Source organism: Ananas comosus, linkage group 9 (assembly GCF_001540865.1).
Source record: "Ananas comosus cultivar F153 linkage group 9, ASM154086v1, whole genome shotgun sequence".
Taxonomy (NCBI): Eukaryota; Viridiplantae; Streptophyta; class Magnoliopsida; order Poales; family Bromeliaceae; genus Ananas; species Ananas comosus.
In genome coordinates, this window is record NC_033629.1 from 1,300,604 (window position 1) to 1,325,556 (window position 24,953).

General features: G+C 39.4%; 3 protein-coding genes across 3 annotated transcripts; 1 reads left to right on the top strand and 2 right to left on the bottom strand.

The window, feature by feature from the left end:
• LOC109715411 (proline-rich receptor-like protein kinase PERK4) lies at positions 60 to 3,151 on the bottom strand. The gene is given in 9 exon segments (XM_020240390.1): positions 60 to 790; positions 976 to 1,137; positions 1,255 to 1,402; positions 1,518 to 1,594; positions 2,024 to 2,094; positions 2,172 to 2,211; positions 2,213 to 2,262; positions 2,362 to 2,874; positions 2,941 to 3,151. Coding segments are annotated over 9 exon segments (1,437 nt in total). The 5' UTR covers positions 3,029 to 3,151; the 3' UTR covers positions 60 to 502.
• LOC109715673 lies at positions 6,244 to 15,663 on the top strand. The gene is made up of 11 exons (XM_020240787.1): positions 6,244 to 6,262; positions 6,324 to 6,460; positions 7,636 to 7,721; positions 7,921 to 8,769; positions 8,851 to 8,971; positions 9,059 to 9,250; positions 9,857 to 10,651; positions 11,131 to 13,744; positions 14,303 to 14,490; positions 14,581 to 14,640; positions 15,016 to 15,663. The coding sequence occupies exons 2-11, from the start codon at positions 6,385 to 6,387 to the stop codon at positions 15,360 to 15,362; spliced, it is 5,328 nt and encodes a 1,775-aa protein (XP_020096376.1). The 5' UTR covers positions 6,244 to 6,262; positions 6,324 to 6,384; the 3' UTR covers positions 15,363 to 15,663.
• Positions 16,841 to 20,731, bottom strand: LOC109714895. Its single transcript, XM_020239624.1, has 2 exons — positions 19,370 to 20,731; positions 16,841 to 17,257 (listed from the first exon to the last, which is right to left on the bottom strand). The coding sequence occupies exons 1-2, from the start codon at positions 20,425 to 20,427 to the stop codon at positions 17,224 to 17,226; spliced, it is 1,092 nt and encodes a 363-aa protein (XP_020095213.1). The 5' UTR covers positions 20,428 to 20,731; the 3' UTR covers positions 16,841 to 17,223.

The window sequence follows — 24,953 nt, forward strand, 5'->3', positions numbered from 1 at the left end:
TATTGGTTAGATAGCATTGACTTGATCAAGCTTTTTTTTTTTTATCTCTCACTCCATAATTTTAAGAAAACTTCATATTGGCATCTCCCTTGATAAGGGAGCGTGAGCATAAGCAGTTTACTGAAACTGGGGAATGATACTCCCCAAAATACACTCAAAAGATGATGCCCACAAACCACTCCAAAAGAATAATGAGCAACCATCAAACATTCCAAGTTTTTCTGCTTGAACGTTCCTTCCTATACTCAAATAATCAATAACAGTTAATGCATGCAAATTGATCAACAACAACAACAACAAAAAGGAAGACAGAAAGAAAATAGTAAAAAGCCCAGCTTTTCTCACTTCCTCAGATCCAATTTCCACCCCAAGAAGCTGAAGCCTATTCCTGTCTCCACCACCTGAGAATGCACTCTGAAGCACCAGCCAGATTTCAAAAGGGATTAAGCTCATCAACCCTTTCAGTGTTACAGATGTATATGTTTGATCCCAAAATCAGATTTTACAGTTGTTGGTGAGCTCTGTGCCTTTGATGTCCAACTGGGTTCAACTCCCCTGAGAACTCGCCACTGCTTGACGCCGAGTGGCGGGGGCCGTAGTCGGTCATTGGCTCGCTGTATTCATCGCTGTACTCGGGGCTTGCCAGTGCTATCTTTCTGATCCTCTTCATGTTTGAGGCATACGACCCAGAGTCGTAGTCGGAGCCTGAGCTAAAGAGCATGCTTTGCCCTGGCCGCATACCTTCGTTCAGGTCCTCGAGCGAAACGTCACCCTCTAATGCTCGAACAATCTACGCATAATCCATTATTTATGCATTTGTTATTGTTTACATGTTGAACTATAAATTCATGTTGATGCACAAGAATGAGCTAAAAACTAAAAAGCCTGTGAGTGGTCAAAGGATCATAGAACACAGTTAGGGATCTCTCTATCGTGTAGAGAATGCAATGTCTATCTAAGAACTTCAGTTCATACCTGACTCATTTTCGGGCGCCTCCTCGCAGAATGGCGAACAGATGCAGCAGCACTCGCTACCATGCGTGCCATCTCCATCAGATCGTAGTTTCCTTCTAACCTTGGGTCAGCCAACTCATCATAGTTTCCATCAGCCAAAGCCCGTGATAGAACCGGCCTCGCCTATATATGTACCGAGCGAATTGGCGTGAATCAACAATTCACAAGTAAGTAAATTGTTCAGTATTTCCTTAACCAAACTTGGATCTTAAATTTTCATGATCAGCATAGTATGCTTACCCAATCTACCAAGCTATCTTCCATGAATGTGTGATTATTATCGACCGGACGTCGTCCGGTTATTAGTTCGAGAAGCATCACGCCGTATGAGAAGACGTCGGATTTTTCAGTTAACTTGCCACTCGAAGCATATTCAGGAGCCAAGTAACTGGAATTTGAATAAAATGATAATTTCGTGTTAAAATGATGTGATTGCATTTGAGTTTAGAATCAACTTAAATTTTAATTTTCTTTTTTTCTACTCCATGATGCATTTGGCTCACCCAAAAGTTCCCATGACACGTGTCGAAACGTGTGTGTGGTTGTCTGATGACAACTTTGCCAATCCGAAGTCCGCGACCTGCAACGAATGATTTATTGGTAAAATCTTTTTAGTGTAAGAATTTAGTGTCTAAATTCATGTTTCGATGGAATTTAATCTATTTGTGAGATGGTTTAGACATAGTTGATACTGCTAAAAGTTATGCATCTAAGCTTGCCACAGCAAAACAAAGAAATAAAACAACATTGACTCTCAAGTGAAACAAAAGGCATTGAGATAGAATCTACAAAATGACTCTGTCCCCTCATGAAAATGTTAGCAGTAACAACTCAAAGAAAATTCCAATTAGAATCCTAGGTTTCTAGAAAATTTGCATCTGGAAAGAAGAAAAATGTAAGTACTGAATCTGAGATTTGCAGTTCTGCAGTAACAACATATCCTCACATGGAAAAGGAGATGAAAATGTCAGGGACAAAAACATGTAGTCTGATACTCTGAATCCCTTACCATGGCTTCAAATTTGAAATCCAGCAGAATATTCGCGGATTTGATATCGCGGTGAATGATCCGAGGGTGACCTTCATGTTATAAGAAGTATGAAACAGTTAAAAATTGATCCGAAAACAAACCGAAAACTTGGGATAATTAAAGCCACTCACAATCTTCATGCAAGTAGGCAATGCCTCTGGCTGATCCTAGAGCAATCTTGAGCCTGGTAGGCCAATCCATAACTGGAAGCCCCCTCCCTGTCGAATTCAATCAGAAGATTCAGCAAGTTTTGATTTAAATTCCAGCAAATTGCTATCACTGATGTAAGAATTATCTGAAATCGAAAGCAAGCTGACCGTGGAGGTGATACTCGAGGGTCTTGTTAGGGACAAACTCATAGACCAACATCCGTTGCGAGCCGGCAATGCAGTATCCGACGAGCGAAACGAGGTGGCGGTGGTGCACCCGGCTGATGATATCGACCTCGGCCTGAAACTCTCTCTCACCTTGACCGCTCCCCGACTTGAGTTGCTTCACTGCAACCTCCTTTCCGTTCGGCAGCACCCCTTTGTGTACATAACCGAACCCTCCCTGGCCCAAGAGGTTCGCCTGCGAGAAGCCGCTGGTCGCTGACGCGAGCTCCTCGTAGGTGAAAGTGCTTTTGTTGAAACCGAGGGCAATTGGGGGGGAGGGAGGGGGCAAGGGGGGGCTGTGGGGGCCCGAGTAGGCCGAGCTCATGTCGCCGCTGTTCATCATCTGCGGGTGCCATCCGCCTCCGGGGGGGCTCAGCGCGCCCGGCGGTGGCGGCACCTTACCTTGGTATCCATTGTGCCATTGCGGTTGCGGCCCACTACTGTAGTAGCTTCCTCCTATGCACAAGAACATGATTCAGCACCAATTTTAGATCCATTCAAAACTAAGAGTGTTTGAGTTACCTTTGAACCCAGAGGGATCTGCATAGTACTGCATTGCGTTGTGGGGCTTCTTCTTCTTCTTGGTACAACAAAGACATGCTATGATCATGAGAACAAACAGCACACCAACACCCACACAAAGGCCCACGACGATCGGCACGTTGACATCGGCTTTGCCGCCTCCTCTGGAGTCTGGAGACGAATGCGAGGGGGTCGATTTGGTCTCACTCTTCGAAGCAGGAGCCGGCGGGGGAGGCGGCAATTTGGAAGAAGGCGTAGACGACTTGACGGGGGGCGGCGGTGCTGGCGGGGAGCCTTCCGTTTTGGCCGGCGCAGGAGTAGACTCATNCGAGGGGGTCGATTTGGTCTCACTCTTCGAAGCAGGAGCCGGCGGGGGAGGCGGCAATTTGGAAGAAGGCGTAGACGACTTGACGGGGGGCGGCGGTGGGGACTTTTCGGGGGGCGGGGTGGCCGTCGGAGGAGGAGAAGAAGGGGTAGAGGAAGGAGGTGGAGAGGACTTCGGCGGCGGCGAGGACGGCGTCGAAGAATTGCTCGGGGGAGGGGGCGACGTCGAAGAATTGCTCAAGGGAGGGGGCGGCGGCGACGAAGAGTCCGGCGACGCGGCCTTCGACGAATTCGAGGACATGCTCAAATGATGAAACTGCAACCCAAATTTCTTCTCTAGGTGATCTTTGTGGACAATGCTGCTGCTGCTGCTGCTGCTGATGAACAACTCCTACAAACAATACCAAAGCACAAACTATCAGAGACAGTTTGAGACAAAATTTCAAAAACATCAACAGGTAAACAATAACACCTTTTAAAACATACAATTACATACAAATTCTAATGCAACACCAAGGAAAAGGAGCTGTTTTTAACGAATGTGCTGCATAAAATTGATGCCTTTTCACCTGACAACTCAAACTCAAGAACAATTCCGAAGATGGTGACGCGGAATTGTATATAAAAGCGCGAAAGAAGATCGATAAACGCGATTACAATTCGCGAAAAGGCTCCTTTCTCCTTTTTTCTGTGGGGATGGGTTCTTGGAGAAGGGCGGCGTAGAGAAAGAGAGAAGTTGCAGTTAGGCGTTTCGCACTCCGTCCTTCTCCGAGACACCACCACCTCTACATTTCCCTTTGGGCTTGTTGTTGTTGTTGTTGTTTGTTGTTGTTATTTGGGGTTTTTACTATTTTTGTGGTGGTGCATTAACTTTTGAGGCTCAAATTAAGCAAAGCTGTAGAAAAAACAGTGCTTTTTTTTTATACATATCTATTTCTATTGGTTTTGAGAGTTCGTTAGATTTTGTTGCTTATTCTTAGTAAGCAGTTCGCTTTTTCCCGCGCGACCGCACGATACAGCTTGTCGGTCGCACGTGCGAAGAGACATGGGCTAATGGAAAACTTTTACATAAAGCCAAGTTTTTTTCCGAGAAAAAAAATATTTTTTCACTTTTCTATCTATTTGATTCTAAAAAAATATATATTTTTATGAATATTTTCTCATATTTTATAAAAAAAATTAGTATTTTTTTCATAAAATATGAAAAAAGGATTTCTAAAATACTTTTTTTTTTCAAACCAAACAGCTAAAAAACTAAAATGAGAGTTTTTCATGAAAATTTTTGTTCTTACAAAAGTTTTTCCCATATTTTTCTGAATAATCAAACAACCTATTACTTAAAACGTCTTCCCCTTCAGGTTCTCTGAAATTTTTTTTTTTTTTGAGAGATAGGTAGGTTCACTTAAATCTTTTTTTTTTAGACATAGATAACATGTTACTCGCTTTGTTTATTTTATTTAAAAATAAACTTTAACTGAAAATGTGAATCAACTAGGATTCAAACTCGGGGCTTCGGATACCAACGATTCAACCCTTTGCCATTTGTGCTAAAAGGGATGATCGGTAGGTTCTCTGAAATCTTGATTTTCTTTTATCTTCAAATCAAAATGTATGCCTCAGAAACTACTTTTGTTTCATGCAAACCAAGTACTAAGAACTATAATTTTCCTTTTAATATTGTTTCCTAATAAAATTATTCAACTAGTTTTAATAGTTTTATAAGAAATAGAAGCACCATCTAAAGCTACAAATACTTTTAAAAATACTAAGGTAACCCTTGATAGTTTTTTAAGAACTTTGGGCAACTTAGGCCAAAAGGCAATGAAAATAAAGTTTTTAGCAAATTGAAAGTCTGAAAAGTGTTTTTTGTTTTAAAAGGAAAACATCAAAACCGTTAGAATTTTAGTTCGCCACAATAATTAATTATCCGTACCAAAATTGGTAATATTACTGTTCTAAATAGAGGGGACACATAATTAAATCTGATTTCACTGAAGAGCTCGTTAATAAAAACATTTATGAGATGTTACAGCGAGTCATTAATACACTCCATATTTTGAAAACTTTAATAAAAGATCTGTTCCAATCTCAAAGTTTAGTGCACGAATCTCCAGGCTGCTTGGGAAGGGCGGATCCGGATTGGATGGTCCATCGGATGATGTGGTGGACCGAGTTCAATTACAGTTTGCATCCACGTGTGATGTATTTAGTTTCCATACCATCCTTTCATGCAATTAATAATAAAATAAAATAAAATTAATTAAATTAATTAATAATTAATAATTAATAATATTCGGACTGGGTAAATCACCTAAATTTGATTCACATAGATCTCGTGAAAAAATAGGAAGCCCCCAGGTGGGCCCCACCCATCCCTTAGTTGAGTCACAATGAGTGGTCAATTTTTATGTCCCAATATATCGGTCCCAGGGCTAAAGTGACCTATTCTAGGGTTTGTGAACCTCGACCGGCGCACGTTTACTCGAACCGGCGTAACGACCCGGTGCCATTGTCCTAAAACCTGGTCCAGTTTCAGACAATATTGACCGTTAGATCAATATCCAGGACACGATCAACGGTTGCTATTGGTTGACTTGTCCCGCGGGACACGCGCTGAGCCGATCATGCGGCCCACGGCGCATTAGATTCTGACTCGGACTTGCTAACGTGAGCCCGGTGGGGCCCAGTCCTCTGTACTACTCCCAATCTCTTTGAGAAACGGTTCGGTAGACTCGGTTTAGTGAATCATCCGTAAACCAATTAAATCTGCACCCTCCATCATAGCATCCTTTGAATCCAAACCGTCGAGATAACTCAAAATTTGTTATGTGAAGAATTATTTTCTTAAAAGTAGAGCAAAGGACATTGCGGTCCATAGGGTTCATGGTGGACCGTGTCCAGGGGATTATTTCTTCGTCTCATCCTCTTTCTTTATAGGCTTATATTCCCCACCCCTTCTCTCTCTTCCCCGCGCCCACTCTCTCTCTCTCTCTCTCTCTCTCTCACTCTCTCTCTCTCTCTCTCTCTATATATATATATATATATATATATATATATATTCAAGCGAACGAGTTAATTAGGGTTTCTTCTCGCCTCCGAGCTCCGCCTCCGCCTCCGCCCATGGCCGATCGCAACAATGCCGATTCACGCCGCCACCTCGCCGTGGTGACCCCGCCCCCGCCCCCTATCCCCAAAGGTTTACAACCCATGTCCCCTATACTCCGATCTCTCTCTGTGAGGAAAACCCTAGATTTCGTCCAGGCTCTTTTTGCGTGGATTCGTGGCACGATTTAGCCATATATGGCGCGAGACGTTCGGAGGCAGGGTTGTTGTTGATCGGTGATGGGGGTTTACGGGTTTAGGGTTTGGATTGATTCTTTCTCCTAGTTTTCCTTTTGAAAAGAATCGTTTTTGGTGCTAATTTGGGGAGGAGGAGGGATTTTGTTGCGCTGCGCTTCATATCGCGTCCCCATTATGGTTTAAGGTGGCGATTTTTAGATTCGTGGCGATTTTTTAGGGTTTGATGTGGAGATGTTCAGCTTTCGTGGGCAGAATCTCTTGTCCTTGCCATCATCGAAGGAAAAGCTATCTTCTTTTCACGGGACATCTACTTTATCTATTCTCGTTTCTTATAAATTGTCTGCTACTTCTGGAAAAATTCCTGAAGTTGTAGTTTTGGTGTTCAGCTCAGTAGGATTTAAGGTCCTTTTATATATTTCTTTACTACTTCTGTGCATTCCTAAATGATTATAGCAATGTTATCTTGTTGACTATATTATTGTTCAATATTGAGACATTCTATTTTGGCAGATGTTTTCTGATTTTTTGCTTATATTGGTCACCCCTTTTTTTTGGTTATGAGAAATGAGAATAGGGTCATTTCTTCATATTCATGTTTTGTTGATAGATGTAGATTATAAGCTTTGCTAACAATCATTATGTTCCTTTTAAGTTTTCTTTTCATGCATGTCCTACTGGCATAGTTCATAGTGATTTTAATGATTCATTTTCTTTCTTATGTTCCACTGCCATTGTCTCTTCTCTTGTTAGTCGAATCAATCCTACTGTTTAAGAAGGCAGTAGGCAGGAAAGATAGAGAGGTAGAGAGGGTAGTTTTCTGTCAGAAATGCCAACAGCCACTGAGATTTACAAGAGAGGCCTTATGGGTGTGCCTTTTCTTTCTTTTACTTTTTAGTTTAACAGTTTATCAACCATAAGTGTTGTCGTATTAGCTTTTTGCTTTTGCCTTTTTAATTTGACGTAGATATATTATACCAGGTAATTGCATTGCTTTGTCTTTCTATTTTTGTTTTTTACTTATTTCCCTGTTGTACATCTTGTTGTTCTGATGATCTCTTTTGATCTTTGCAGACGTACATGGAACTGACAATCTTCCTCTTTCTCCTCAGTGGCTTCTGCCAAAACCTGGGGAAAATAAACTTGGGACTGCACCTAGGGTAAAGAATTTCTTTGTGTCACCTTGTCTTATTCCCTTCTTACTCTAAAGTCTTGTGCCGGTTAAGCAAAAAATTTTTTTGGGTCATGTTGGAAAAAACAAAATCATCTTTGGTCGTGTTGGAACTATGTACCTCGCGTAGTTTATTTCCCTGTTCGGACATTAGATTTTGATCCCTGCTGCACCTCTGGTCTATGTAGGATTTCAATCAATATGGTACTCAGCCAGATACTGTGAAAAATGGTGAAGACCTTAACAATACTGGAAAGAGAAGGGATGTTTTCAGGCCTTCAATGCATGATGGTGAAACTGGGCGCCACGATCGGTGGCGTGATGAAGAAAGGGAGCCAAACTCTGCTATTCGTCGAGAGCGCTGGAGGGATGTCGATAAGGTTGAACGCTGGTCGGACAATTCCTCTAGACATTCTGGTGAATCTCGCCGTGCCATGTGGAGTGATTCTGGTAACAAGGAAGGCAATTATGATCAACGCCGTGAGAACAAGTGGAACACTCGTTGGGGGCCTGATGATAAGGAGCCTGAGAGCTGGCGTGAGAAGTGGGCCGACCCCTCTCATCTTTCAAGTCACGGAAAGGACACAAACAACCTTCATGAAAAGGATACAGACAGAGAAGACCATTATTCTCGGCAAAGGAGGTCAAACTATTCTGTCAGCCGTGGCAGGGGAGATCCTGTTTATCCCCCATCTCAGACACCACAGAAACCGTCCACTGTGTTTGGCTATGGTAGAGGGAGAACAGAAAATGAGAGTCCTGTAACTATTAGTGCTCGTGGGAAGCTTAACTCTAACAGTACTGTAAATAGTGGTTCTTCGCGGCCATTTCACCTAGGTTCTGCGCTTGACAAGTCTGATAGTGCGCCTGGAAATCCCTGTGTTAAATATAGTAGGATGAAATTGCTAGATGTATACAGGGTTACTGATCTTAAAAAAGTTAGAGCAAATCTAGATGGTTTCATTGAAGTTCCTCCTTTGACAGAACTGGAACCATTGGAGCCATTGGCACTTTCGGCTCCTACTTCCGAAGAATCAGTAATTGACTATGATGTTGCTTTATTATCGTAATTCAATTTTTGATGTTGCATGCTTCTTACTATTCTGCTTTATTGGTAGGTTATTTTGAAAGGCATCGACAAAGGTGATATCATAAGCAGTGGTGTACCTCAGGGTTCCAAAGATGGCTCTGTTGGCAGGAATATCTCTGATGCAATTCCACCAAAACAAGCTAAATTAGGTGGAAAGTTTTTTCTGATTTTATTGAATTGTGATCTGAAGGTGATCGTCTCCTTATTGCTAAATGGCCTGCTTTTAATTTTATCAGGTAGTAGGGAAGATAGGCCTGCTGCCATGGATGACTATAAAGATGACAATACTGACAATATGAAAGGTACCCATTTCGGCTCCTTTGAGAGTTCATTAGGTGAAAAACAATTACAGCACCATGGCTCTGAACAGAGAGTGGGATTAAATCTGAGGCAGTACTCATTCCAGGAGAAAACACAGAATGCTGACGGTATTGTCTTTGTGCCTTTAGATGCATCTCATAAACATTGTTTCTATTTGTCATAACTTTTCCCTCGAGTAAGTACAATATCCACATCCATAATTTACGTAAAGTATCTCGCATATGCTGAATCCAGCATTTAGTTATTTGTATGCTTTGGTCTGAGATACATTTACAGATTTACTAGCACCAAAACCTCTGCAATGATTGCTTTTGCCTATTACACTGGTTACTATTTCGGTCATCCACCATAGCATTTTGCACGCTGACATTCAGGCTACCAAGAGAGAGAGAAAAAAGAGATGTTCTTTGCCATTTGATTTTGTTTCGTAACTTTGAAACTGATTGGCGATCAAACATCCTAGCTTAAATGTAATCTTTTTTTTGTTTAATAATGTTTACTTGACATGCATGTGCTCAGCTTCTTGAACTGATGGTTAGCTATCATGTCACTTTGTTTACTTCATCTTCTCCTTCCTTCTTTTAATGTGCTTTCCTTTTTTGCCCCTTATTGCAGTTTTTTTGAACGTGCGATTTTAATATTATCAGTTGCACCACATATCCTAGAATCTCTAATGTCCCACCCTTTTTTTGCTCTCTTTAATGATTCAATAGGTATTCTTGAAAACCCTGATAAGCCAGCCATTATAGAAGCATCTAGGCCGGAAATTTCTCCATCACTTTATGTTGCCGGACCAAGGAGATCTCAATCGGTTGGAGATTATGCACTGGGCTCATCTCATGATTGGAAAGAGTTCTCTACTGAAAACGGACCACGGACATCTGAAATGAGCTGGTCTCAGTTACAAAAGGATGAATCTCACTGGCAAAAAGATGAAGGATTTGGTCCACAGCCAGACCCAAAAAATGACCCCAAGATTAAGAGGCAATTATCTGATGTCTTGAATAGAGAGGGTAAATCTAGTATCATGCTAGGGCATGAAGACTCTTATAATAGAAGGTTGCAAGCACATCCTTCTCCAGAAGAGCTTTCTTTATATTATAAAGACCCACAAGGCCAAATTCAAGGCCCTTTCTCTGGAAGCGACTTAATCGGGTGGTTTGAGGCGGGGTATTTTGGTATTGATTTGCTAGTTCGGCTGTCAAGTGCTCCACCTGATGCTCCTTTCTCTTTACTTGGGGATGTTATGCCCCACCTACGAGCGAAGGCAAGGCCCCCACCAGGCTTTGGCACTGCTGCCAAGCCTAATGAATTGTCAGAGATTTCCATTCCCTCAAAATTTGCTGGTTCTACAAATATTCATGCGGGCATGGGGGATGTTGATATTCTCAACAATGGGTCCAGAATCAGGAAAGATGCTGCAACTGAAGCACAAAACCGGTTCATAGAGTCATTAATGTCTGGCAGCATAAGCAGTTCCCCATTAGAGAAAATAGCTCTTACTGGAGGTTAGCACTTTATAGGAATGTTCTTTATGTTTTTTAACATTATTTATAGGGGATATTACATATTTTCATCTCTACAGAATCTGAGTTATCATACATCATTTGAAAATTCAGATTCTTGCAAGTTACCTTATCTTAAGCTGCACAGTCATCTGATGTGGGGAAGCGGGTTTTGTTTTAGAAAAGGGTTTTTCAAAGAATATCATCCTTGAAACTACAAAAGGTGTATGCATAGGAAATTAAGTTATTGGAGGGCATATGAAATTTCTGATTTTTCTAGTTATATTTATATGTAGTTATATAATCTTGCTGGGATACTTACATGTAATGCAAGTATTCTAAATTCTAATATTTCTTGTGTTAATTTGGATATGAATTCTTGACAATAGGTGAAGTCTCTGTCTTCTTAGGCTGCCTATACATGCATGCGTTCGGTGCTTACATATTTTCTTTTATCCGGTTCAACTTTTTTGAATCTATAGGTATGCAAGAATATGGTGGGAGCAGTGCAGTGGGTGGTGAAAGTGAGAATGATGTGAATTATCTCTTGGCCCAGAGAAGATTGTTGGAAAGGCAGAAATCTTCATCAAATTCTCTTCAATTTTGGCCAGGAAGAGATGTCACACAGATGGTACCAAATATAAATGCAGTCTCTGATTCGTCTCCTTTGCACTCGAAGTTGCTTCCTCCCATGGGAGACGCTTCTCGCCAGATCCTTCAATCTCCTCAACAAGTGGACTTGCTATCCATCCTCCACTCAGCAGCAGATAAACCTCAAAACCCAGCTATATCTGGATTACCTTTATGGTCGAATTTCCCCGAAGCTCGAAACATGAGTAACACATTACACGGTAATGGCATGGGAATCTCTCAGAACCCAATAAGCATGCAACACAATCTAAATATACCTCCACAAATTGGGGTGGGTAATCAACAGCAAAGGTTGCTGCAACAAAACCAACCACCTTTGCCTCATTTAAGCCCTCAACCTATTGATATTGCTCCTGCCTTGCTTCCACCAGACAAGCTACCCTCTGAAATTCCTCAAGATCCACAATTATTAAGCTTATTGCAACAGCAGTATCTTCTGTCACAACTGCAGATGCAGGCTCAGACTTCTGTTACCCCTCAGCTTTCTTTGCTGGATAAGTTCTTAACGATTAAGCAGCAGCAGGAGCAGCAAAAGCTACAAGAGCAACAGAAGCAGCAGTTGCTGCTGCAGCAACAGCAGCAGCTGCTTTCGCAGGTTCTATCCGGGAATCAACATCTTCTTGATCCTTCCTATGGGCAAATAGGTAATTCTTCTCTAGATCTTCTAGCGCTTCAAAGAGCGCAAGAGGCTCTTCAGATCAATCAACAGATGTCTATACAAAGTTTGCTCGATCCACAACCACCTAATCGTCCGGATGTGAGTTTGGGTATTTCGCCTGCAAATTTGCCCCATCACATCCTCAATCATGTACCTTCAAAAGAATGGGACACTTCTCTTCCACAGCAGGCTGAAAATATTGTGAATGCCGATACTGCAACAGTATCAGCAATGGCTGGTAGTTTGCCTCTGATGAAAGATATAGAGAGAGATGAACAGGAGGATATCCTGGAAAAGAACAACCAAGGGTTGGAAAATGCTGGAGCAGAACATAAGACACTTTCAGTGTCTCAATCTAGTGAAGTCATTGCCCCAGCTTGTTCTGAAGCCAAGGACACTGCTGAATCTAAGGCCAATGATCCAGGATCTTCCGATCGTTTAACTTATTTATCCGATCAGGTTCATGATATGAAGCTCTCTTTGAAAGAAGTTTCAGAGCAAATTCGTCCTGATTCATCTTTGGCGAAAGAAACAAAGAGCGTAGAGACACCAGAAGTAAAGAAAACTTCAGAAAAGAAATCAAAGAAGCAAAAGAACTCGAAGGCACAATCGGCAGCAGATGCTGCTGGGAAAGGACAATCAAAGACAACTCAATCTAAAGTGGCCTCTGAAGTTGAGGGTTCAGATGCTGTTGTCACTGCTGCTAAACCAGAAATGCTGAATGATACGGAGGGATCTGCAGCTGGGGCTTCAGTGGAGGAAGGTGAACTGGATTTTATAAAAGCTGAGCTACCTTCTTCCAAAAATGATAGTGTTCGGAATGAAGTTGATCGTGGGGAACTTGTTAACTTATCATCGAATGCACAAACCGCTTCTAGTCATCGCGCATGGAAGCCTGCATTTGGGCTTAGACCTAAATCACTGTTGGAAATTCAAGCTGAAGAGCAACTAAGGGCGCAGAGGGAAGCAATGCCTGCTGAATTTGCCAAACCAGCTGCTCCAACCAGTGTTTCATCCTCGGTTCCTTGGAGTGGTGTAGTGCCCACTTTGGAGCCTAAATTCAATCCAGATGTCACTCAACAAGTTGTGGGTAGCTCAGGAAATGCTGCAAATTCAAAGAGCAAGAAAAGCCCTTTGCATGATCTATTGGCAGAAGAAGTCTTGGCCAAGTCAAATGAAGTTGAAAAAGATCTTGGTGGCAGCAATACTAAAACAGACATGGTAGTTCTTGATGATGATGATTTCATCGAGGCTAAGGACTCCAAGAAAAACCGTAAAAAGGCATCAAAGGCTAAAGGTGCTGGACTCAAGTCCCCTTCACCTGTTGGTTCACTTGATCAAACTGCCACATCTGTCCGTACAGAGAAGGGCAAATCAACTCAAAAGACACAAGAGAGAGAAATATCACCTGCTCCTCCCTCTGGTCCATCTCTTGGTGATTTTGTTCTCTGGAAGGAGGATCAAACTGTCTCTGCACCAGCTCCAGCTTGGTCCGCCGACCCTGTGAATCTTCAAAAGCCCTTGTCCTTGAGAGAAATTCAGAGGGAACAGGAGCGAAAGGCGGCTTCAATCCAGCAGCAAATCCCTATACCGTCTGCCACAAAACAACAGCCAACGCGTGGGAATCGCGGAAGTGGGTCTTCGTGGCAGTTTTCTGGGTCATCTCCTTCTAATAAGGCTGCAGCTCCCATCCAGACCAGTTCACATGTTTCTTCTGTTTCAAAATCTAAAGGTGAAGATGATTTATTCTGGGGTCCTCCGGAGCAGTCCAAACAGGAAGCAAAGCAGTAAGTAGTAGCATCCACTTTTTATATTGATTGTCTGTCAATCCATTATGTTGCCCTTCACTGCATGCGCATCATATTAAACACTAAAGCCTCTGTTTAGCATATGACTATGTATGGATTTGAAAGAAGAAACAACTTTTGCAACACATGTCGGATATCACCTAGTTTCTTCCAGGTCTTATTATGCTAGCTTCTGGGCATCTTAATCTCCACACCATGGTGTGGAATAGATGTCTCTCATTTAATCATCTTGAGTTATTCTTTTTGCTTGCCGGATGCTGAAATACAAACACATTGCTGATTTCTTTGTTGGAAGCAGGCTGACTTAGCTGTCTCTTTCAAATGGGTTATAAAAGTACTTGCTTGTTATGCTGAATAATCTGAGGGGTTTGGATTGTTACAATTGAAACTATTGAGGATGGAATTGAAATCAAAATCAAACTACGAGGGCTAAATTTGTAATTAACCCCTTAAAAAAAATGGAGAGCACATACTGAAGCAGATTTTTTACTGATGTATAAACTTAGTAATGGTTTTGATTGGATTAATTGGAAACAGGTCGGATTTCCCATCCCTATCAAACCAGAGTGGCTGGGGAGTCAAAGGCAGCTTCGCGAAAGGAGCACTGTCAGTGGCACCGAGTCGTCAGAAGTCACAGAGTGGTAAATTGCCTCTTTCTTCCCCACCCACCTCCTCTGGGTTGTCGATTGCAAAAGGGAGCAAAGATGCATCAAGCAAGCAATCAGGTTAATCTTATAAGTGTCAGTTTCTCTCGACTAACTTAACTGAATTTGCTGGTGATTACATTGTGTTTCTAAGATTCTGTATGCTTGCAGACGCTGTGGACTTCAGGAATTGGTGCGAAAGCGAGTGGGTCAAGCTGACAGGAACAAATGGTATTGAGTTTTAACCAATCTGGCTTTTTTTTTTTTTATGCTATACAGATACACACAGCCTGCATGTATTTCTGAAAACACTGGCTTGTTCCGTTCCTACATTGGATCTGCTTTGATACCCATGCGCACACATTTTGAAAGACGATTGTGTGGGACTGTTGACACGGTTACTTGGCACTTCTCTTGAAGCACTTGTGAGCGGATCTTGATTCTTGACTTGGATCTGATGCGTGAAGTTGGAAACACTTGGAAACCAGTGCTTTTAGAAGAACCCTACTGCAACTACACATAACACAACACGCACACACAATGATCATTTTGCGTCTTTTGTGCTTGTGAAGCAGAATAAAATCTAATGCGTTCTTATTATATCAGATACCAGCTTCTTAGAATACTGCATAAAGCAGTCGGCATCAGAGGCTGAAACACTCCTGAGAGAGAACCTTGGCTCACTGGATCGCAACTACGAGTTCATCGATAAGTTCCTAAATTATAAAGCTTTCTTATCATCCGAAGTTGTGGAGATGGCCTTTCAACTTAAAATCTCACGCCCCACGGGCGCGGACGATGCTGATACGGAAGCCGGAGCTGACGGTGCAGCCAAAGGGGGCGGCGGAAAGAAGAAAGCGAAGAAAGGGAAGAAGGTGAGCCTGTCGGCTCTAGGGTTTAATGTGGTCAGCAACCGTATTATGATGGGTGAGATCCAGAACGTCGACGATTGAGGCGGTGAGAGCGCGGGGGAGAGCGCGGGGGATGAGTGTATATACATTATCTTTTGTTTACCCTTTCTGTAAATGTTCAACCTTTTTTTTCTTTTTCTTTTTTTTCCCCCTTTTTTCGTGCTTTCCTGGGACCTTTCTGTCCCCAAAGGAGCCCTTCTATAGAGCAGTAGTTGCAGGTCCGATGTGTCATCAGCTGAAGCGGTTTTGTGGGAACTCATAGCAGCTCTTAATGCTTATTTTGAGAAAGTAAGCTTAGAAGAGGGATTATTAATTCTATTGTGTGAGCTGTTATTTTTGCTTATTTGCCTGTTGATTTCGGAAATCGCTCTGCTAATGATAGAATACAGGATGATAATCCAGATGTTAGTATAGTGATGCACCGGCCTTGCTCTGTATAACAAATTTTATATAATTTGATGTACTGGTAGATGGACTTAGTTTTAAAATTGAGAAAAAAAATAAGTTACTGTTTACTTGTTCAGTTTTTCTGTAGTTGTTGAATAAATTTGCAGAGACTACAGGCTGTGTATCATCCATTTGTAACACCATCAAGTATAACTATATACTTCTTTTAGAAAGTAACAATTTCACAGAGGCCATAAATTATAATTTATAATAGAAAAAAGCATCAACCAGTAACAAATTTTTCCAATTTTTACATACATTGACTCGACAGTCTTATAAATTGTAGTAGTAAAGGGTAAGTAAACAAAGCATATCTCCAAGAGTAATGCTTATCTATACACCCAAAAAATTGTTTCAAGACTTGCACTCTCTCGTCCAACAATTTAGACACTCTTTTTATATTATTGATCTTTAAAAAAATAATGACTAGCATGAAAAAGAGTAGTCTTTCAATTTGTTAATATTTAAAAAAATTAAAAAGACTAGTATAAAAAGAGTGGCCTATGGATTGCTAATATTAAAAAAATTAGTAAGGCTAGTATGGAAAAAGAGAGTGGCCTATGGATGAGAGGATATAAAATTTATAGCGACTTTTTCGTTGTACAAATAACATTTCTCGTTCTCCAAGTTTACAAGTCACATGTCATAAGAAATTCTCGCGAGTTTACAAGTCACATATCATAAGAAATTGATCCACTACTAGCAAGCAAACAGCTCTTGATTCTCCATCAGGAGGAATTCTACACTGTCACACTTGCACCACGTCATCAATAACAAGCCAATCATATTCCTTCTTTTCAAACGAAAGTACAATAAAAACATTTTTTTACAATAATGATGGGACATATACTCTTAAAAGAAGACATTTAATTGATTTGTTACGCCACGTCACCAATATACCCGTTGTATTTTAGAATTTTTCCTCCACCAGAGGCAGCTCCCTATAAATAGAGAGAGGTCTCTCTATCTGTTTAGAGATAAAGGGAGGGGGAGAGTTTGGAGTAGAATTACTCATCTCATATTGAGTCTTCTCTGTATTTATTAGTATTGACATAATATATGCAACAAACACAACAGTAGAAAATATATATATTAAAAAAAAAAATTCCTTGCCTTCTAGCACCAGTTAACTATGATAATGATGCAGGCCAGTTCTTACTCCATCTAGCTTTTTTATTTGACTAATCAATCGGAACCACAAAGCCATCGTTTATTTACATCTAAAATCTTTATTGTGCAAAAATATTAGCTGGTCACTGCATAGCCCTAAACTGAGTCCACTAATATCCACACTGGATTATGTTCAAAACAACTAGAAGATCACAGCTTTGATCATCACTCTGTCAGGTTTTTATGCAAAATTTGACCGAAAAAAGGAACCTTTCAAAAAGTTGTCTACCAAGTTCACTGGGTTGTACTTATTAACCAGGCTGGCTCACTACTTGATCCTGAAGCTTCAGTGAGCATGTGCTGTGGCTTGTCCTGATTTCCTGCCCAAATAAATAACAACATCAACAAATGAAATGAGAACTCAAAAACTACAACAGTAGAAGCTTGAAGTTACTTACTGCTAACTATGTTTGCAAAAGGAAACCTAAAATGGAATGCCAGCATAAGTGGGAGTTTTTTTTAATGCTGTTGTTGAGATTAACCGACATCTCATGTTGTTTGTATAATAGCACATTAACAGACTGCTGGTGGGGTGATCAATATCTCCACTCGAGAAAAGAAAAGGAAAAAGAGTTATCACGAAATAGTTAATTAAGAGTTATCATAAAGTTACCAGAATTACTAACTATGATGAAGCTCGCGCAACTAATGTTCAAAACCAACAAAAACAGAAGTCAAAATATTATTCAACCCAACTTTGCAGAGTAAATTGGAAGATATCTCGGTGTCCACATCAAACTTTAGTTTTTAAGACGAAAATAAACGGGCCTAAGCTCATCGATGATTGCATAATTAGGTCATACAAAATCAGACTAACAAGAACTAAAAGGGATAATGGAAGCAATTTTAGTAGATGTTAGGGGGATTCAATGCACCTAGATCTGTGACGGTTTGAAAGATTGTATTAAATTATATTTGGTATATGAGCAGAAGCCTCCAAAAAGATATTAACAGTTTCAACAAAGATATACTTCATATTCACATTTGCAACGTTAGCAAATCACCCAAGCATATAGCAGTAAGTAGTTATCTAAATTCTAGTTTCTTAACTAATAAAATCAACCCTATGATGCAACGGTCAATGGGCTTTTGGAAACAGAGGAAGCAATCCTACAAAATATCTGCTCCTAGTATTGTACATATGGTTGCCAGTGGAATTAGTTTATTTTTCTTTTAAATTCAAACATGACATTTAACAGGTAGTCAAATATAGAAGAGTAAAGCAATCGGTAATCAGCATGGATATAAAGCTGACTTAGACATTACTCTTGCAAACAATGGTTTCAACAAACTTAGATTGAAGAGGACTACAGGGATTAATGGTAGCAGTTCTGGGGCCTTGTAATGGGGAGTCAATATACAACAATTAAGATTATAAGATGATGTTGATAAAAGAACAGCGATGCCAATAAAGCTATGTACAGACAATTGGCTTAATTATGAAAAGGGAGAGAGAGAGAGAGAGAGAGAGAGATTGTTCACTAAATTGAGGATAGAGTTACTACATTATTGTCACTGTAGTCTCAGAGATATGGTAAAGTAATAAAAGATCTATTTAATCTCAGAATTAACAACAAATTAGTAATAGGCATGTAGCCTACTTAAATTATAGCCTCGTCAAACAATCCCTTTCAATCATGCTTAGGTTCAAAACTTGTACAAAATTTAATCACAAAAACTGCCAAATCAACATATAAAATGCAGGTCGTAACTTACTTTGTTAAATAGAGAAATATATACGAAAAAAGATTAAATATCAAAGTTCGATTTTATCGACTCGAATGTTCCCAAACTATAAGTGGTCTCAAAAGGATACTTTGTGATGCAACGCAAATACATTGCATATATTTACTTCCCACATAAAGCCACCTACATAGTGCAAGTGATATTTAAGCAGGACACTGTAATTTTACACACATTTGAACACATCTCCATTCTATATGCTGATAAAAACAGTCAACAATACACATGTTCAGCATCAATTCCGAGTCCTAATTTACTTTGCAAAATAATCATGAAAAAGAGAGCTAAAATTGTATGGAGGACCCCTCAACTATAGCCCATTCTCAAACAAACCCCTCAACTTCAATTTTTTAATTATGCCATTACACTTTGTTAAATTCAGCGACAATCAATTATTACCAGTTAATTAATCCAGCTATATTTGTTATAAATTGATTAAAACTATTAAATTTGATAAAATTATCAAAAAAAAAAAGCAAAGAAGGATAAAATCGTTAACTTTTTTCTGGGTTCAAATCTCTTAATTCCAAACAAAGCAAAATTTCAAAAAAGGTGTCAGTTTCAGAATAGGCTACAGTAGAGCGTCTCTGTCTCTCTACATTTATTATTATTAAAATTTAAGCTAAAACAGTAAATAAAAAAAAACATAGAGAGGAGGAGGAGGCTAATGAGCCCTAGTATGATCTTACCCTTCGTCTTCTTCCTCCTCCTCCTCCTTTATCAAGGGGGAATCCTCCTCCTCGTCGAGCTGGTTCATGGGGAGCACCGAGGCGAGGGTGTTGATGTGCGCCACGTACTCGGCCTCCCCGGGGCTCGGCCTCGGCCCCGCCGCGGCGATCACCCGCGCGCGGCGGCTCGCCACGTCCACCGCCACCACGTCCCCCCGCACCCACGCCACCACCTCCATCTCCGCCCCGTGCGACCTCAGCGGCCTCGGCCGCTCCCTGAACGACCCCGCCGCCGCCCCGACGGGGATCGACCCCACCTCCGCCCACTCGTCCCCCTCCCCGAGCGTGTACGCCACCGCCGCCTCCTCCGTCGCCGCCACGCAGCGCAGCGCGGCGCCGCCCCCGCCCCCGCCGAGCTCCCACCACTCGTCCCCCTCCCAACCCACCGCGGCGGGGCAGGGGAAAACCCTAGCCCGGTCCGCGGCGGGGTCGTAGCCCACCACCGTCCCGATCGCCGTCCTCCAGTACGCTCCGCCGCGCGCCGCCACGCCGGACCCCGCCACCAGCCCCTCCGCCGGCGCCGCCGCCCCGCCGGACACCCACCACCCCCCCGCCGCCGACGAGAACGTCTCGAACCCGTACACTCCCGTCCCCCTCCCCGCCTCGAACGCGCACACCAGCGCGTAGTCGCACCGGAAGTTGTAGTGCGACGGGTCGAATATCAGCACCAGGGCGTGGGCCCGGGGGTCGAAGGGGAGGAAGCGCGGCGGGGAGGAGGACGCGTGGCGGCGGTCGAGGAGGAAGAGGCCGGAGGGGCGGGAGAGGTGGGACCCGGCCTGGGAGTGGGCGAAGATGGGGGACGAGATGACGGCGGCCCAGGACGGGTGCACGGAGCGGAACCGGAGGAGGGCTGCAGGCGGGAGATAGCGGAGGGCCTGGTCCCGGATCACGGCCGCCAGGGGCCGGTTGATCGCGCCGATCAGATCGCCCACCCGCGCCCGCAGCCGCTCGCGCTGCGCCGCTCGCCTGGCGCGCCGCGCCGCCTGCAGCGCGATCGCCTCCTCGCCCGCGTCGCCCATATTGCCCACCGATCGATCCACCCCGTTGATGCTCTTGCTCTTGCTGTTGCTGTTTACTTGTACTACTACGACTACTATAACAACAACAACAACAACAACAACGGAGGAGGAGTTGTGTGGTTTATGGAGAAAAAGAGGAGAGATGGGGAGAGTGGATCGTGGCGATTAACGACGACGACGACGACGACGACGACCTCGCCAAAGTCTACATGGGAAACAATATATAAATAAATATATATAGGGTTAGAACTACTGTACTATCACAAGCATAAAGTATTCGATGCTTTTGATTTTTTGACCTTTGGATCAAAAGTTAAATGGTTGAGATGATTGCGGTCCTCTCCAAGGTTGAATAATATTTCTAGGATTAAATGGTTTCCATAAAGTAATAATATTAATCAAAAAATTTATAAATAATTAAAAAAATTGATTTAATATATATATATATATATATAATTAGACTAAAATACTAACAATAGCACCAAAAGTTATTGATGCTATTAGATTTTTAACCCTTAAATTGAGAAATGTACGGTTAGGATGATGTGGGCCCTCTAGGGTTGAGTGAGTGGTTGGTTTAATAGTATAATCTAACAGATGAAAATAATCAAAATGTTAAATCTAACGGTGAAAAACTCGACAATACAAAGTTCTTGATACGGCAGTTGGAGAAGTGATCTCCTAAGAATTGGAAAAATAACTTTTGAAAAATTAGCCTACCGCCGCCCCTAACACAAGAGACAAATGACTTGATTGATACTTAAAATTTTAAATTCGAATTCTAAAATTAATTCATTTTTTCATGACAAAGTGATTTTTATGAATTAATTTTATAACGTTGTTTTGTATTTTTTTTTTTTTTTACTGTTTGTAAATAATAATTTTTTTAACTAAGTTTTATTTTAAAATCATTCAAAATTTAAATTTAAATTTTAAAACTTAAAATATGAAATTTAATATTTAAAACTTAATTTTCTAAATTTGAACTTAAATTTAAATTTGAAAATTTTAAATTAAAATTAAATTTGAAGTTCGAGTCCAAAATTAGAAACAGATTTTAGCTACTTATAATTTTAGGCCTTTAAATAAGAAAACTGATTCTTAAAAATCAGAGTCAGATTTCGAAATAGAGATTACTAAATGCTCAATTGGGAGAAAAATTATTTTTGGTTCGAAAATTACTTTCTATCGACGTAGAGATGATGTTGGAATTTTCAGATATTTTCCTAGAAAAATAGTAAATTTACATCGCATTTTTCAGATATTTCAGATATTTCCCTACATAAATAGTAAATTAACCTAGATATTTTGGAAATAGGAAATAGTATTTAAAGTTTACACAAAAACTTTTTGAAGAAAATAATATATTTGTCATTACTTTTATCTCTTTTATTTTTCTATTGTGTTTTTTCTTTTTTTTGAGGTACGAGAATGTAGGCACTTTCCTAGAATTCTTATTAATTTCCTCCAAAATTTATAATAAACACTAAACTTTTTGAAGAAAATAATATATTTGTCATTACTTTTATCTCTTTTATTTTTCTATTGTGTTTTTTCTTTTTTTTGAGGTACGAGAATGTAGGCACTTTCCTGGAAAAAAAAAAAAAGTTTAGTGTTTATTATAAATTTTGGAGGAAATTAATAAGAATTCTAGTAGTAAATTATGGGTCGAATGAGAGAAGTTAATTAAAAATAATATATTCATTATTATTTTTTAAAAAAATAAAGAATATATTCTTAAAAATTAATTATTTTTGGGATTAATATATTGGGAAAAATTCAAATATCCCTCTTGTGGTTTCACTTTTTCTCACTTTAGTATCATATGGTTTAAAGTGTATCAAGTTAGTACCATGTGGTTTTGCACTTTTTTATTTTAGTATTATATGGTTTAAAGTGTATCAAGTTAGTACCCTATGGTTTCGTAGTTTATCACTTTAGTATCCTGTGGTTTCTCACTTTACCACTCCAGTACTCTGTAGTTTAAAAATCACAGGATACTAACTTGCTATAAAAATAAAATCACAGAATACTAACTTGATACAAAAATAAACCACAGAGTACTAACTTGATACACTTTAAACCACATGGTACTTAAGTGATAAAGTAAGAAAACATATGGTACTAACTTAATACACTTTAAATTATAGGGTTCTAAGATAAAAAAGGTGAAAACACATGGAATTTTTTGAAGTTAGGGAAAACTTTCCTAATAATATTTGAAGAAACGTGACGTTCAAGGAAGATATCGTCATAAGTCTACGTTGGAAAGTATTTGTAATTGGAAAATTTTATTCATTTTTAATGATAAGGAGTATATTGTATAAGGAAACTGGATTTATTTGGATTAAAATAATATATAAGTGGGCCCTCACATAAAATAGTGAATACGATGTCTAAGCAGTAAATGGTACTGTTTTTTTTATTATTATTATTTTTTAACCAAAAATTTAAAATAGTGTTGGTGTTTCAAAACCTGCTGGTGTGAATAAAAATGTTACATGTCAAAACCTACACCTGATGTATAAATACCCTCCATACACTATATTTAATATTCGATAACAAATATTTTAAAAATCCAACTCGATAGATTAAAAAAAATCAATCGCGAGATAAAAATAAAATAAATTTAATTTAATTAAAAAAAGTAAAGTTCGAGTTCCTATTTCAAAATTTCAAAAGTGGTGTGGGGTCTCTATCATCATAAACTTTTGAAGAAGCACCTTTCACTAACGCGGTAACACACAAATGCACGTAAAAGCAGAAACTTAACGCCCAAGAATTCAACGTAGGATGGTGCCCAAAAGTAAGGTAACAGCTTTATACTTTAAAAAATTTTAAAAAAAACTTTAAAATATTTTTACTTTTTTATTTTTATACTAATTATTATAATAATAACCATCACGGAAAAAACATATGAGCACAAGGAATCTCTTCAACATATGATATACATCGACATAAACAAGATATTACTATATCTTATTATTCATATTTGCCTTGAAAATAATTGAAGATACACTATTGAAAACTTAATATTAATTCATTTTACATCATTTAACCAAAACTCTGACCCAATTTTATTGGCTTTAATATTAGGAAAATAATATGATATTGAGTTTAAGGGGGCGTTTGGATTGAACGAATCTGTAGATCCAACATAACTCATGTGCAGTAGTATATGAGTTTTTCTGAAGTGCGATTATTTTTTTATTGTTTGTTTTGACGTAACTTGTACAATTTGAAAATTAAATTTAACTACTTCTTTTATTTATTTTGATGTAATTTAATACCGGTAAAATTAGTTTTTTAAAATTATTTAATAATTATTTTAGAAAATAATAAATATTTTAGAGAAAGCTAAGTGTGATGGATGTTGAGTTCAACACTTTAGGAAAAAAAAAAAAAATCGAAAGAACATAAAATGAAGATCTAACATAACTTGGGTTATACTATAACTTGAGTTATACTATATTTTTGACTTATATCAAAATAAATATAAAAAATAATAGAATTTAGGTTACATCCCTCCACTTAAGTCAAAATAAAGTGCCCTAAATGGTTGAAAGTATTTAGAATAGAAATCAAACAGTATCATTGAATGCTAAACTTTCAAAAGAAAGTAAAGAAAAAGGAGAGAGAGAGAGAGAGAGAGAGAGAGAGAGAGAGAGTCAGAAAGAGAAGTACTCCCACACTGGGAAAGACCATCTAACAAAGAAAGTAGGAAGAAGCTAATAACTGATGCTGAAAAAGTGAAAATATATCATAAGTCAAACCAAGCATTTTGTCTAACATATAATCAGCAGAATAGTCAATTAATACTGCACCAAGATCTCAACAGATAACATTGCATACACTTCTTAATCAAAAGAAACAAGCCTTAATAGATGAAGATATGGAAAAGCAGGCCAATATAGAGACCTTTTTCTTTTTCTTTTTTTTTTTTTGGAGAGAGAGAGAGAGATAGGTAGCACGCTACCCGCTTCGTTTATTTGATTTAAAAATAAACTTAGCTGAAAATATAAATCAACTAGAATTCGAACTTAGGTCTCGGGTACCAACCACCAAATCCTTTGCCACTTGCTCTAGAGGCTTTTATTAATAATATAATATAATATAAAATTTATCTGAAATATATATCATTTTAATTTTGATACCCAACATTTCAAAATTTTAATTTTACTATCTAATTTTTCAATTCGTTTTATTTAAATCAGTTTAACTTTAACTTTAAAATTTAAGCTAAGTACGTACTTTAATAAATTTATAATTGCAAAAATTATATGAAATATACTAACTATCTATAAAGATAAACGACACACTCAAATTTAAAGTCAAACTCATTTAAATCAAATAAATTGAAATGTTGAATAGTAAAATCAAAATTTTAAAAAAACAGATGACCAAATCGATATGATAAAGAAAAAAAGAGCTACCGTATATCTCTAAATAAGATATAAATTTTACACCTCATCCATCCGAGAGTCGATACTCTTTTGCTAGTGTTGTCAATTTTTTTTTCCTAATAC